The following is a 14,085-nucleotide window of genomic DNA, read 5'->3' as shown; positions in this document are numbered from 1 at the left end:
TTTTCATTTTTTTTTGGTCATAAACATAGCATTTTCTTATGACCCAGATACAGAGCCCTTTTCACAAGCCCGTTATTAATCAAAACCCCTAATGTCCAGCAAACCATATGGTTTAAACTCAGAGACTCTCCCCAAAGCAAAATTCAGGCTCTCTCTCCTGCTCAAACTCCCCAGGAGAGGGCCAGAATCCTTTTCTCCCCAGGGCTGAGGCTCAGTCCATCTGTCACTGACACTGGACTCCAGGGCTTGGAAACCAGAAGAGAGTTGGCATTAAGCAGCAGTTGAGGATAAATGAGAATGTGTGAGGCCCATGGGCTTAGTGATGGTGGTTTTTATATTTGTTTGAGATTATAGGATGGAGATTGGAGGAGGGAATATATAATATGTGTTTGGAAATATCTCATCCTTAAGAACTAGAGTAAGAATGAGTAAGAACAAGTGAGTATAACTGTCTCACTGTTAAGTTTGCATTTGCTGAGGGACAAATGATTAAGAGCAGATGGTAAAACGGGCCCCTCATTTTATGATAATGAGAGAACTTGACTCTAGGCTCTTCAAAGACTGACCTAGGCTAGGCTAAGCCTTAAGTTACTTGTCATCGATGTATTTATTAGAGGTTTGCTGGGTTTCCAAGGAGTATTGGGTATTTAAGTCAGAGACTCAATAAACCAGTTCACTTTCTGGAGCTTTTTACTCTGTCTGAGGCTTTGGCTGGAATTCTAGAATCCAAATTGGAAGCAAAGAGCCAGGTCCCAGAAGAAAAATGAACACAAGAAACAAGGATCTGCATATTCCCAATGAAATCTGCTATTGGAAGTATAGTTCTCCATTCTATTTTGGTAACACCTGGGATTATATGAAGGAAATGGAGAGCTAAGTAATGGCTAGCTTAGAGATGAATGGCTGAAATATCAGCCTTCATTTCTTTTTCTTTTTTTCCTAGGGTGAGGTGATGCATCTGACCTTTCTGACCCTGAACTGGAAGTAAATGAGCCAAAGGTGCTTATAATTAGCAATCAATACACAATTAGTGTAGGTCTAGCTGGGGTAAGGAAAAATAAATCCTTAGAGAAAACAACATTTTAGTTCTTTATATTATTTAGCTTTCTTATTCTCCTGGAGATGTCCAGGAGAAAGATGGAGAGAGATGAGAGGGCTAAAGGATCCCAGAGGTAAGAGCTCACATAGAAGAATGATACACATATTGAAAAAAATGTTGGAGTCTCTGCATTAGAATCCTTTCAGAAACATGTCTGCTCTTTAAGAGAACGGGGTCTCAGGGAGATGAGTAGATGGGAGAAACTCCAGCTGTTACCATAACCCTAATTCTGTCTTCTTGAAGGCTCGCTTATGGAGATAAATCACTTCCATTACCTGTCCTTGAGGAATGAAGTTTCTCCTTGTATCAAATAAGGAAATGGAAGAGGGATCCTGGAAATTAATACTGGAAACCTGTTTCCCCAGCCTCACTCTGGTGTAGGTCATTCATAAGTGTTCACTATTATATGAACTATTATGCAAAATTGACATGGGGAAATCAGCATTTAGGGGAAGAGAAGCTTGTGTAGCTTTGATGTGATGGGAGGAACAGGCTGTCTAGTCTCAGACTGGCAGGGGCTAAGCATTCTCATTGGGATCATTGGCAGATACCCCCAAAAGAGTAGCAGAGTCCAGTTTAAAGATCCATCTCCTGAGATCTGGCCAAGGACTTGGACTCTGGGATAGGGTGGTTATATTTAAGGCCATGTAGTCTGTACTAGATGGTTATAATGATGAGGGACATGAGTCAGGGATTTGATATTTATCTTCTATGCCTCTCATATATTGAATTCCTCTATTATCTATTCTGATAACCTATCCTATACGTTGTCTTTACGTTTACTGCTAAGGCTGAGGGGACAGGAACAATGGGTACCATGACAGGACAATTAGAGTTGGTTGTCAGGCTCAGAGTGGTGTTAAGAGGTACATGCTCATAAACTGAGTAGGACTCATTTTGCATTCCACATTTGAAGTGTATATGTGGTTATAGTATATGAGCAATGCTGTCTCAATCTAAACCACGACTATTTGTAGTTCTGTTTTAAATCTATGAGTCGATATATGGCAAAACATTCAGTTCTTTTGAGGCCATTTGAGGTCACTCTATGTCCTAGTCTCCTGAACACTGCAAACCACACTTCTTTTCAACCTCAGTATTATTTGCTCTTTCTGTCCCCTTCCTACAGGGGATTAGGTGGTTATGAAGACTCTCCAGATCTATATCTACAGGTCTTGTGTACCTCTTTCTGGTGGAGCAGGTCAGGGATCATAACCAGGACCATGTGTGTGTTTGTGGTAGGGGGAGGGAAATTCCAGCCCTGTTCTGAGGGCTGCAGTGTAGAGAGTAAAGAGATTAGGAGCTTGGATGGGGAGCAGGACCACGGAGAGCAGCAAGAAGAGCCTGGAGCATCCCTATCAGGGTCTAGCACCATGGAGAGCTCAAAGCACCTGTGGTTTGTTCCACAAAGAACAGGGCAACCAGGATCATAGGTTAAGGCAGCCAGCTCTCAAACAAACCAAACAAACCAGACATCAGGGCTTCTGCTAGGATCACACCACACACATCACTTGCTCTCAAAGGCCTCCTGAAGTACTCTGTTTGAACCTGCCACACATACAACCAAGAGATTGTGCTAAAAAGTGAGGACTGCCACCAGACTGAGTTTGTCAACATAAGCCTCAGTAATTATGAAAATTACATTAGTATCAGTGGCGGTGGAAGAGGTTTTGACTTGCTACAACCAATTATGAATGAAATTAATAGTATCTTTCAGTGTGGGAAAAGGAGCACCACAAAGCCTGCGTCCCCTCAGAGACACACGAGGCATGAGGAAACCAAAATGTGTATTACAGTCAGATAGGGTATGAGATGTATCAGAGTCCGAGTGCTCTAAGACACCCCAAATTGCTGTGAATAGTCCAGTCTTGATCATACACAGAAAAATGGAATGGATTATGACTCTTAAAAAGGGTATTGTCCTCAGGACTTAGAGGCCTCTGTGTTAGTTGGGAAATTTGGCCACTCTCTTTAGACTTAGGGGAATTTCAGTAAAGGGACAGATAGTTCTCTCTTTCAGTACTTGTTGCTTCTGTGAAGAATATATAGCTTTAATGAGCTTATATTTTGTAAAAAATCTCAGCAGCTTCATGTGTTCAAGACTCTTGACAACTTGACTTCTCAGTGCTAGAATGGATGGATCTCCTTGTTATAACAGGATTGGATTGGGTTTTTACTTGGGTTATAAAACCTCTGAGCATCAGCTGGTTCTGACCTTGTAAAGAATCATCTCTGCTGCTGATCCTAGAGGAAGAAGCAGATCTTTGGCCCCAGAGACTTGTTCTTCTCTATTTTACAATTACGTGGAGTGTTTGTTCTTAATTTGACTGAGTTCTTAGAGACCCTGAATCTTTTTCTGACGGCTTGCTTTTCTGGTGGCTTGTTTCTCTCTATTTCTTATAAGCATTCCCATGAGGATGGCTATTCTTGGAATTTATGGATGGACCTCTAGGACATGACCTTATCCAGGAAACAAAATGTTCCAGTACGTGGACCTATAGCCAATGATTAAACAGGAAATATTAACTTTTAGCATGAAAAATGAAAGGAGAAGATATAATTAACAAAATTATCTAATACCCTGGCTTTTTCATTCAGTAGTCAGTAAGGAGCTCGTCCAGTCCACAGCTTGCTTTCGTGGAGAACCTGGAGCCTAGATTACCACCCTTCAGTGAAATTCCATTACTGAGAAATAGATGACAAAAAAGGGATTGTTGGGCTGGTTCTATTGGAGTAGGAAACAACAAAGAATGTGACTAGCCACAGCCCCAGGGGTTTTATTATTTCTCTGATGAGAACTGTGAGGATCTTCTCCTATTCCTATTTTTTTGTGACCTAAGGACAAGCAGCTTTTGATTCTATTGTATATATTATTTGGACTGCAAGAAAGTAGTAGTAATAACAAGGGGTACCAAAATCAGATCTAAGGATTTTCAGAGCAATGGCACAACTACTTAGTCTGCTGTTTCAAAGTGACCAGAGCACCAAAAAGATGCCATCTGTGGAATTTTATGGCTGCAGAACTATGAGTCATTCTTCAAGTGAATAGTGAATGTCTCCAACAAGGCGCTCTTGAAATTAGATTTGGCCCTCCTTTTCTCCTCAGTTGGAAGGATAGATAGATAGATAGAGAGAGAGAGAGAGAGAGAGAGAGAGAGAAGAAGACACCTAAGGGTAGTGAGCTGTCTCATTTACTGTCAGTCTAGGGCAGAGGATTTCAAACTGTATGTGGCAGAACCTCTGTCTATGCCTTAAGGATTAGGGGGAGTGTAGGGGAAGACAAGAAGAAGGGTGAGAGGGCTCCAGGTCTTACTTATCTGTTTCAATAAGAGTAATTCTCCTTGGATCTGTTTAATTCATTTGATAAAGGAATTTCACATCTTTAAAGATAAAAGTGAGAAAACCACTGTACTAAAAGAAACTACTAAAACCAACAGTGCTGCCTAGCCCTAGGGAGAGCTTAGGACAGAATCTTTGGTGTAACTGCTGGATAGGCCGCTGATATGCCACAGCTTGGACCCCACATCAGACAGACTGTATGATATCAGTGTCTCTCTGATGGTTTCAACTTCTTTGTGCCAGAAAATGCACATGTCTGCAGGGAGAGCATCTCCTTCCCAGGGGTTCCCAGCTGCAACTGGGAAGAGAACAGGAACAGAAACAGAACAGCTACAGCTGCAAGGAACAGAAACTGGATGGAGTAGGTCTGCCAAGCAGATCTGTGGGCAGCTCTAGAGTGAATGCCTGCTGGACTTCTCCGGCACACTGGGCATGATCTCTGCACTGGGCACCTGGCCAGGGGGCTGCAGAATGGATGGCAGTGGACAGAAGGTCATTGGGAAGGGAAAGATATTCATGTGTGAGGCAGTGCAGTCCAAAGTTAAACTGCTATATCCTGGTATAAAGCAAAGTGAGGCTGCCCACCTGTCTGTCTCTGCACTAGATCAACTCACAGAGTGCTGGAAATAACTTGAAAAGGAAGAATCCAAGGAAGTCTGGTTACAATGTTGAATGTTGAGCTGCTCACCAGAAAGACAACCACAGAATACATTAAGTTCACAGGCCTTGTATTCCCCAAAGCTGGAACTGCCAACTTCTACCAATACTAGTGGAGAAACGTGAGAAGGAAGGGGCAGGTGGCAAACTCTGAATATCTAAGCCATCCCTGAGTTTCCAGCCACAGCACTCATGGCCAGGTTCAGATAACAGTTGTTTGCCCTTCTCCAACCTCTCAATCCCTGTTCAGCCTTATGAAACCTAAAAAAAAAAAAATGTATGCTGTACTTCAGGGAGCTGTATACCCCAGCAGCATATTAAGTTTGTTTTCCTCATTCTAAATGGAAATAGCCACTCTGCCATACACCCTTGACCACTCCAGCATCCGTGTATTAGGATATCTTGTCCTTAAACTTTCACACCACATCTCTTCTTGTTTTGGTCAAATGTTACCAGGTAAGCTATATACTGCCTAGCTCCCTGCCCAGGGGCCTCAGGCCAAGTCAGGGGTACTAGACACACCTTCTTCATGATCCTGGGCAGAATGGCCTTAGGATCACCACCCATGAGCATTAAATCTATGCACCTACCTCCCCCATCAGAGTGGGTCTTTTTTGATCCTGAAGCTAAGAAGTAGAATTAATTTAGATAGAAGATCACATGTGGTTGTGCCTCTTGTACATCAGTACATCCTGAGACATTACAACCAGACATATGTCCACTGTCTGCACAGATGATGCTCTACAAGGAAAATGATGCTTGATTTGACTCTGTCTTGGGAACAGATCTCCCTCCCCACCCCCAAATTCTCAACCCCTCCTCCGGACATTCTCCATTCAAAATTTACTGCCTTCCACTCTTCCCTCAAGCCACTGCTCTGATATATATATATATGGATAAAGCATTTCTCTTCCTCTAAAACATTAAAGCCTGAGTAGGGGCTGGAGCCCAAATCGAAGACCGAGAAAGAACAGTGCAGTTGGTGAAGAAAGACTTGGCTAGGGTATGGATTTTCTCTCTTCTCCAATGTTTACATCCTAGGATTGAGCTCACAGCTTTCTGGGATGACTTCATTCTGTTTAGGTCTCAGCCTGGCCCCATCAGTTCCCATTGCTGAACAGGGGCAGTTTGGGTCATGCTTGTCTCTTTTAAACCCAGCTACCAGGATGGGAAGGCCAGGGGCTGCAGCTGAAAGTCAAGGCTTAGTAGAGGCTCGTTATTGTGGTACATACACCCAGCAGCCTCTCCTTGCCTTGCACTTAGCCTGCCCTCCCTCAGGACTCTCTTCACCTCCTCAGTGAGTAGGGTCATCAGTACAGTCCTCTGGGGAAGGGGGATTCCACACAGGGGAGAGGAGGGGCCGCTGTCTCTACGGTGACTTGGACAGGAACTCCCCTGGGGAGTGTTAATGGGTACAGAGTAGAAGGACTCAGCCAGCCAGCTGTAGGTAGGGGATCCCCAGTGTCCTCATACCAGCAGAAACTCCTTTATCATGATGGAGACAGGGCTGGGGGAGCAGGTCAGGCGAGATGGAGCAATTATTCCTCCAGCACCCTGGCTCTTCGCCTGTTTCCTTCAGATGAAATTCTCTACATCATCATCCCCAGTTTCAACCCCTCCCCTCTCCACCCCCGCCCCGCCCTGTGCCCATCCCTTCTGGCCACTGGGTCCATCACCCAGGAGCCGCCTCCCCTTTCTCCTCCCCTGCGGTTCTTTCTGTTTTTCCTTGGCATCTGGCCGGGCATAGCCACCACCCTCCCCTTCACTGTCCCCACATCCCTTGGCTCTGCAGAGGTCCCGGTCCCTCTTCCCCTCCCCCAGCCCAGCCTGCCTCAGATAGGGGCGGAGGAGACCGAAGGATGCATTCCTTTAGTCCCTTCACAGCCTGCCCTCCCTCCTCCAGGGACCTGAGGCTCGAAGCTGTGGCTCCCTTCCTGGTCTCCCTACAAACTGCCCCCTGCCACCCCATTAATCGTCAGCAGCCTTTAAGAAAGCTGAGGTGCCCCGACAGAGCTGACCTACATAGCCCGGTCCAGGGCAGGAGGGGGCCCCAAGTCCCCTCACCCCTGGCCCCGCCTCCTTCCCCCCCCCACTCTCTTCCTTCATCTTTCTACCGTGACAAACCCAAGAAGGTTTGAGTTCCTGACTGAAGCAAAGGGGGCTAGGCAAGACACCCCACCCCAAATTTGGAAAATAAATCCTTAGCCCAGGAAAGCATTGGGTTTTCTATGCATCCTCCTCCCCAAATATCTTCATCCTACCCTTTGCCCAGCCTCTCCCCACTGCCCCCCACCCCCCACCTCCTCCGCTCTCGTCTGGGTTTCTTTTACCAGCTTCTGCCACCGCTAGGGATGTTGCCATCCCGGGGCCCTCTCTGCCCAGTGTTGTTGTTTTGCTCCAAGGAGAAGCCCCCCACTTCCTTGCCCACGCCCCCCTCAAGAGCCTCACCCAGGCTCCCTTCCCTGCCCACTCGGAGCTCCGCCGCGGGTGGTGGGGACGGGCTGGGGAGCAGAAATGTTTGCATACAGCAGTTTGGGGGATTGCACTGGCTACCCAACCCCTCCAGACATACATACACAAACACCCGACACACGCCCTGACTGAAACAGCGACAAATCTCACTCCGCCCCCAACACACACTGACACAGACATACACACAGATACTGACACAGAAACGCAGAACCAGACACCAACACAGACGCGCACACCCAGACACACACACGGACATCAACACATCCATACCCCGGGATGCTTATAACAGACCCAAACCCCGACTGCACACGCAGACACACTCGACGGTGTACAAGGAGGGGGCATACCCGGCACACCCCACGATCCACAGAGACACGGACGCTCAGAAACAGACACAGGGGTATCAGCAGCGGTTGGCGACTTTAACCCCCGCTTCCAAACAAAGCCAACAGGCTCCCTCCGCCCCCGCGGCCGGTCGGAACCCCCGCCCCGGTCCCACCCCACCTCCCCTGGCGCCGCCCCCTCCCTCACTCACCGTCCTGGGAGAGGTTGGCCCCGCCGGGCGCCCAGCAGCTGGCGAAAAGCAGGAGCAGGGGCAGGGCGGAAGGGGCCCCCATCGCGCTTCCCGGCCGGCTCCCTGGCTGGGCGCTGGCGAGCCTGGGTCCCCAGGGGCTGGGGCTGGGGAGGGGGGTAGACGACGACACTGACCGAAAGGGCGCCCCCGAGCCGCTTCGGAGCCCGGGGCCGAGGCGGGGACCGGGAGGGAGCCGGCGCTGCTGCAGTCGCTGGGATTAAATAGGGCGCTCGGAGCAAACCATTCGGTTGGAGGTGGAGGGGGGGTGACGGGGGCTGGGCTGGTCGCGGGGGGGACAGGTTGCCGCATTCCCCACGCCCCCCCCGCCTCACGCACCCCCTGCGCGCAGTCGTGGTGCCTTCCACCTTCTCCCTCGGGAGCTCCACCAGCCCGGCTCGGGCGTGGAGCAGAGGGAGAGAGAGCTGGCTCAGCAGTGGGACCTGGCGCCCACCCCTCTTAGGCTCGGGGTGGAGGGAGGGAGGGGTCGGGCAGGGCCCTGGGCCAACTGGCGGGATCGGCCACTGCCTGCCTGGGCAAGGGCGTGCCCACTAGCCCGAGATCCTCCAGCCCCACCCTCCCTCCTTTGGCAACCCGGGATCCCCAGGAGCCCTGGGGTTCCCCTATCAACAGTATGCCCAGGGACATCTCTTCCATGGGTAACCAGTTACCCAGGTCATTCTCCAAAGCACTAACATCCCCAGTTCCTCTGACCAAATGAGCCCCTAGTTATATGCCCAGTAACAATTTGTAGCCCCAGGCAACTTCCTTTGAAAGGCATCTTCCAGCAAGCCCCCAGGCCATGGGAATCAACACTTCCCTCAATCCCTCCTCAAAGAAATTACTCCCCATCTAAAAACAGTGACTTCCCTTCAGACTCTGCCCAACCAAGCTGCCTACAAAGCAGCTCAGTGGTTTCCCCCCTTAATCCTTCCTATTCCCCCACTTTACTCCCAGCCCTTACCCCCAATATTTTTCTTCTTAATATTTCAAAGGAGTTTGTCCTTCCTTCTCAAATTTTAGTGAGTAAGATTCCTGGGTGAATGATCCGATCTACAGACCCTCAGGAAGCTGCCCACTTAAGGGCCAGTGCATCTGTGGCTAATGCAATTCTTGCCCCTGAGGCCACATATAAGATGAATGAGAGAGGCAGGGTGTCTGTACTTGCTCTTGGCTCATGAGTCCCAAGCCCCTGGGGTTTGCTTTTTTGTGAGCGATTGAAGTTCTCTGGAAGAGTCTTGGTACATCTCAGAAAGAGATCCTTCTGAGTCAGTTTTGCTCAAACTTAGCTTTTGGGAATACATTCCTAAATTTTAGAATCTCTGAATCAAAGAATTGTATGTATATAAGGATTCTTAGAAAATATCTGGTCCAATCCCTTATTACACAGGTGCAACTGAGATCCAAAGGGTATGAATTGATCTACCCAAGGTTATACTGACAATTAATAGTAGAAAACACAGTGTTGGCTAGGGCATGGAATCATATGATTTTTAAAGTGTCATCCAATCTTGGGAGGCCAATTTTGTCCCTAGATGAGGGATTTGGGTGCCTGTCTTCTAAGCCCTGGACCAGTCCCCTCTCTGAACTAACTGCCTGTACCTCACTGTGCTAATCTGCAACGTTTGGGTAATCTTTCCTCCTCTCAGATAGGCTTTCGCAGCTGTTTGTGATGGACTTAATGTCTCTGTCACCTAGTAACTCAAGGACAAGGATGTGGAAAGTACTTTGTAATCAGTAAAGCTCTATATAAATGTTAGTCACTGGTGGAGAGGATGAGAAAGAATATTCTCCAGGAAGACCCTTGAGGATAGCCAGAAAGCTGCCCCTCTGTTTCTCTTCTCGCTGTTTGTGGAGTTTATCTATAGTTTCTGGGAGAAGAGCTCTGCCTACCTCTTGAACACTTCCTGAGTGTCTGGGTGTTTATTAAGAATTATTTGTAAGAGTTTTTGGCCACCTTGGGTTGCCTGACTTGCCTACCTTGACAGATCTTAGTGACTCCAAACCGTTCTACTGCCCTGGGGTTCTCTGCCTCCCTGGGGGTTCTCTGACACCTTGAAATCTGTGAGAGGCAAAGCTAGAGGGAGGAGTGTGGTTGAGGGATACAGACAACTGGATGTAAGAGAGAGGTGAGACTGGGCTATGGGGTGGGACAGGAGGGGATATAAGGGGAAAATTGGACCTTCTGACAGAGGTGGGATTAGGTTGGCATGAGTTTAGTCCTGCAGAGAAAAAGAACGAGTGGGTGTGTTTTCAAAGAGAGAATACGGCTTCAGAGAAGAAGGATCAGGCTATCCTAGTTAAAGAGTCTTGATGGATAAAGAGTATTATCTTTGGAGCTAGAAGAAGTTTTAGAGATCATCTAAGTGGGATTAAGAGAGGACAGGTTAGTGTTGGGGGGAATGTGAGTGGGGATGGGTGGGATTGGGATGGCAGGATGTGGGATTAGGCCCCAAGCTCCTGTAACTAATCACCTTTTCCATCTGCTACTCTGCCATGATCCCCTTCTGCCTGTCCTTTAATTCTCTAACGACTCTGCTGGTCTGTCCCCACCCTCTGCTGTAACTGCACGGGATGAGAACCAAGTGTGGGAGGAGAGGGCGAGAGCTTTTGTGGAGAGAGAGTATTAAGAGCAAGCAAATGAGACTCTGGAATGCTCTTTTCCTACTGGCTCCTTCTCTTTTCTGCATCATTAGCATCAGTTTGGCAGCACTTTAGGCCCTGGGAATAGGAAGCAGTCATTGGCTTTTAGAATTATAGGATAAAAGAGTATTAGAATTGTAAGGGACCTTCAGGATTACCTAATTAATACCCCTTGTTGAACAGATGAGGAAAATGAAACTCAGAGAAGTTAGGTGACTTTCTGTGTTCACACCGGTATGTGGTAGAGGGGTTAAGGTATTGGATAAAGGAGGCAGATATACTCTTGGGGGCAGGAGGAATAAGGAGAATCATTACTCTTCAGCATTGTCCTCTTTGAGGAATTTCCACTTGTGCGTATCTCAGAGTGAAAGGGTAGTATCTCCTACAGAGGCAGATGTCTCCGTTTGGAATAACTCATTACCTATAATCACTCTAATGCCCTTTGTTCCTGTGCAACCAACATCTTACAGGCACCCTTTTCACTAGGAATAGAATTTTACAAAGAAAACCTGACCTACAAGGATTATCCTCATCCTGAAAACAGGTAAAATAAAAGTATCCGTGTTGCATTGTGATCTCTATGGTTACTTTTCACTCTGAAGTGCTATGACATACAATCTGTGTTTCCCAGAGACTTGCACAAAGTCTGGAGTAGGTTGTCTGTGGGATTAAAGAACTGGTCACCACAGTGAAAACTGGGGGGAACAGTGAAGGGGAGTGGAGAGAAGGCGAGTTCTGGCTCCTGGGTGCCCCTCTCCACTCAGCAGCAGCCTGGGTGGCTAGGGTTGAGGAATGTGGCGCTGGCACCGGTGCTGGGCTGGGTGCAGCTGTGTGGGCCCTGGGCATTCCTTTCCCCACGCGCCTCCTCTCAGGGAGGGGGGAGGGCAGGAACTCGGCCTGAGTAGGGTGAATACTACATATTCATCTAGGAGGGGGATGACAGCACCTGAAGGAAAAATCTCAGAAGCCTGGCTCAGTTCTGCTTTGCCCTCTAACCCTTCGCCTCTATGACTTTTTCTTTATCAGTAAATTCTACACAGGTTTCCATATTTGCTTTCCCCTTTAATTTTCCACCCAACTAAACCAGGATTCCTTATACTGCTTCTTGTTTCTGTTATACAGTTTTAATTAACCCTATCCTTAATAATAACCTTTGTACGTGTTTTAATTCTAACTTTAATTGAATTATAATTTCAACCCTAACCCTAATCTATTACAGACTCTAACTACTAATCCTAATACCAACCCCAATTTAATTGTTAATTTTAAGCAACATCTTAATTCTAACCTGTTATAAGCCACCAATTTAGGACAGCAACTTGCATAATAAAAATGATCACAGGTACCATTTTTTGGGAATCCGTTGTATGCCAGACTTTGCACTGGGTACTTTACATGCACAGTATGTCATTAAGGTACCTGAAAGCACCCTAATGTGGTTGGAATTATTAGCTGCCTTACAGATGTGAGGAAATAAAGGTTTAATGAGATTATGTAATTTGTAAATAGTGGATCCAAATCCACTGTTGATGTTCGTCTCTCTTTCTGCTAACAAATACTTTCTGATCCATCTTTTCCTAAAATCCTAATTCTGACTAGAATCACTTCTAAAATACTGAGTTTCTTGAAAGTACATTATTAGTTACGTTAAAAAAAAAATAGTGGTACAAAGTAGAAACCAAACAAACCAACAAAAAGGCCCAAATTCTCCCTGCCCAGAAACCCCACTGCCACTTTAAAACATTAAAGTAATGTATTTATAGAGTTAAACTAATCAAACTATGGAAAGAAGCAAACTAAAAGGAAAAGCCTCCTTCTCCTCCCCAGGCTTGTGCTACCCCTGGGGGCATTGTTCCCATTGGAGTTTTGCAGCACAGCTGCCCTGCCTCCCCCTGTGTATCAGGAAAGCACTTAAAGTCAAAATAAATACCTACCAATGAAATCACCGTATATATGCACGACTTAGGCGTGAGGCCCTCTAGACAATTTGAATTTACAATTAACAATGACTGTTAAAGGCTAAGGGTGTGCCAGGTTCTATGCTAAGCTCTTTACATTTATTATCCCTTTTAATATTCACTAGCTCCTGGTGCAGAGTATGCCTTACCCCCATTTTACAGGTGAGGACAGCAAGGCCTGGAGAAGCCAGACGACTGGCACAAAATCACAAAGATGGTGAATGAGAGACACAGGTTTCAAAGACAGATTTGTCTTACTACACAGCCTCAATTTTTAACCACTAGACTTAGCCAGGGAGGCTTGTTAGAGAAGAGGTCATTTGAGCTTTGTTCTAAAGGAGAGTAGGGAAGTTGCTTGATATTAGAAAGAAGGATGACCTATGAGACTGTAGATAGACTCAGATCGATATGGGAGGAGACAATACAAGGGGAAAAGGAGTGAGATAGCAAATGGAGGGAAATGAGTAAAAGGTGAGAGCATAACAGGGAAATAGAACAAATATGAGCAGAGACCTGGGGAATTTTTTGTGATGAATTCAGGCAAAAATAAAATCATGTAATAAATATGTGTGCCACTGTTGTTTCAGCTACAGGTTGATTGATGTATTTTGGAAAGACAGTAGACACACATAATCATCTGCAAACAAAAATACACATTTCAGTTACATGGGTATCTGTAGCCTCTCCAACAAAATATCTCCGCATCCCTCCCCTCACATTCTGTGCTCCATCGATATCAAATGGCTTGTAATTTCCCAAACACAGTATGTTGTTTCATGCCTCAGTGTCTTTGCACATACTATTTTCTGTACCTGGATTGCCCATCTCATTAAGCCTGATGAAACTTGTATTTGTGTTTATTCATCCAAAATTTGATTAGGTGTCGTTGCCTCTGTGAAGCCTTCTGCACAGTGTTAATCACTGCTTGCTAGGTGCTACCACGATATTGCATATATCCTTCCACTGTTACACTTTTCTCACTGTGTTACGATAGTCTGTCTACATGTTTTTCTCGTCTAACTGTGAGCTCATTGAGGGCAAGAATAATATTTTATGAATCTTGTTATTCTCAGTGCTTAGTGTAGAAACAGAAAAATAGTAGATTCCCTGTTAATTCTGCTGAATTAAACTGAAATGATATGTTTACAAACACATAGGCTTAATCAACCGATTTTTTTTTCAGAAGCATGGGCACACTGATTTCATTGGTATACTTCCTGTACGTTTGCATGTGTTCATATAGATACAATGTGTCCCAAATTAGGTGAATGAGTCTAATACACATGTACACGTATTTTCATCCACTTATTCAAGATACATTTTGTAATTCTTGGAGTTAACTTAGA

General features: G+C 46.2%; 1 protein-coding gene across 3 annotated transcripts in view; it reads right to left on the bottom strand.

The window, feature by feature from the left end:
* Positions 1 to 8,199, bottom strand: part of CADM3 (cell adhesion molecule 3) — a gene marked incomplete at its 5' end in the record, with an annotated part of 29,573 nt that extends 21,374 nt beyond the window's left edge. For 2 of the 3 annotated variants that reach the window (XM_079725923.1, XM_079725924.1), the window contains one exon: positions 8,103 to 8,184. In XM_079725923.1, the coding sequence (XP_079582049.1) occupies positions 8,103 to 8,184 (82 nt within the window). Of the gene's footprint in view, positions 1 to 8,102 lie in introns of all 3 variants that reach the window. The other variant, XM_079725922.1, reaches the window with a different exon arrangement.
* Between the last annotated feature and the right edge of the window lie 5,886 nt (positions 8,200 to 14,085).

The sequence above is a fragment of the Hyperoodon ampullatus genome (genome assembly GCF_949752795.1).
Source record: "Hyperoodon ampullatus genome assembly, chromosome: 2".
Taxonomy (NCBI): Eukaryota; Metazoa; Chordata; class Mammalia; order Artiodactyla; family Ziphiidae; genus Hyperoodon; species Hyperoodon ampullatus.
The sequence above is the reverse complement of the archived record's forward strand: the minus strand, read 5'-3'. Positions and strand labels throughout refer to the sequence as shown.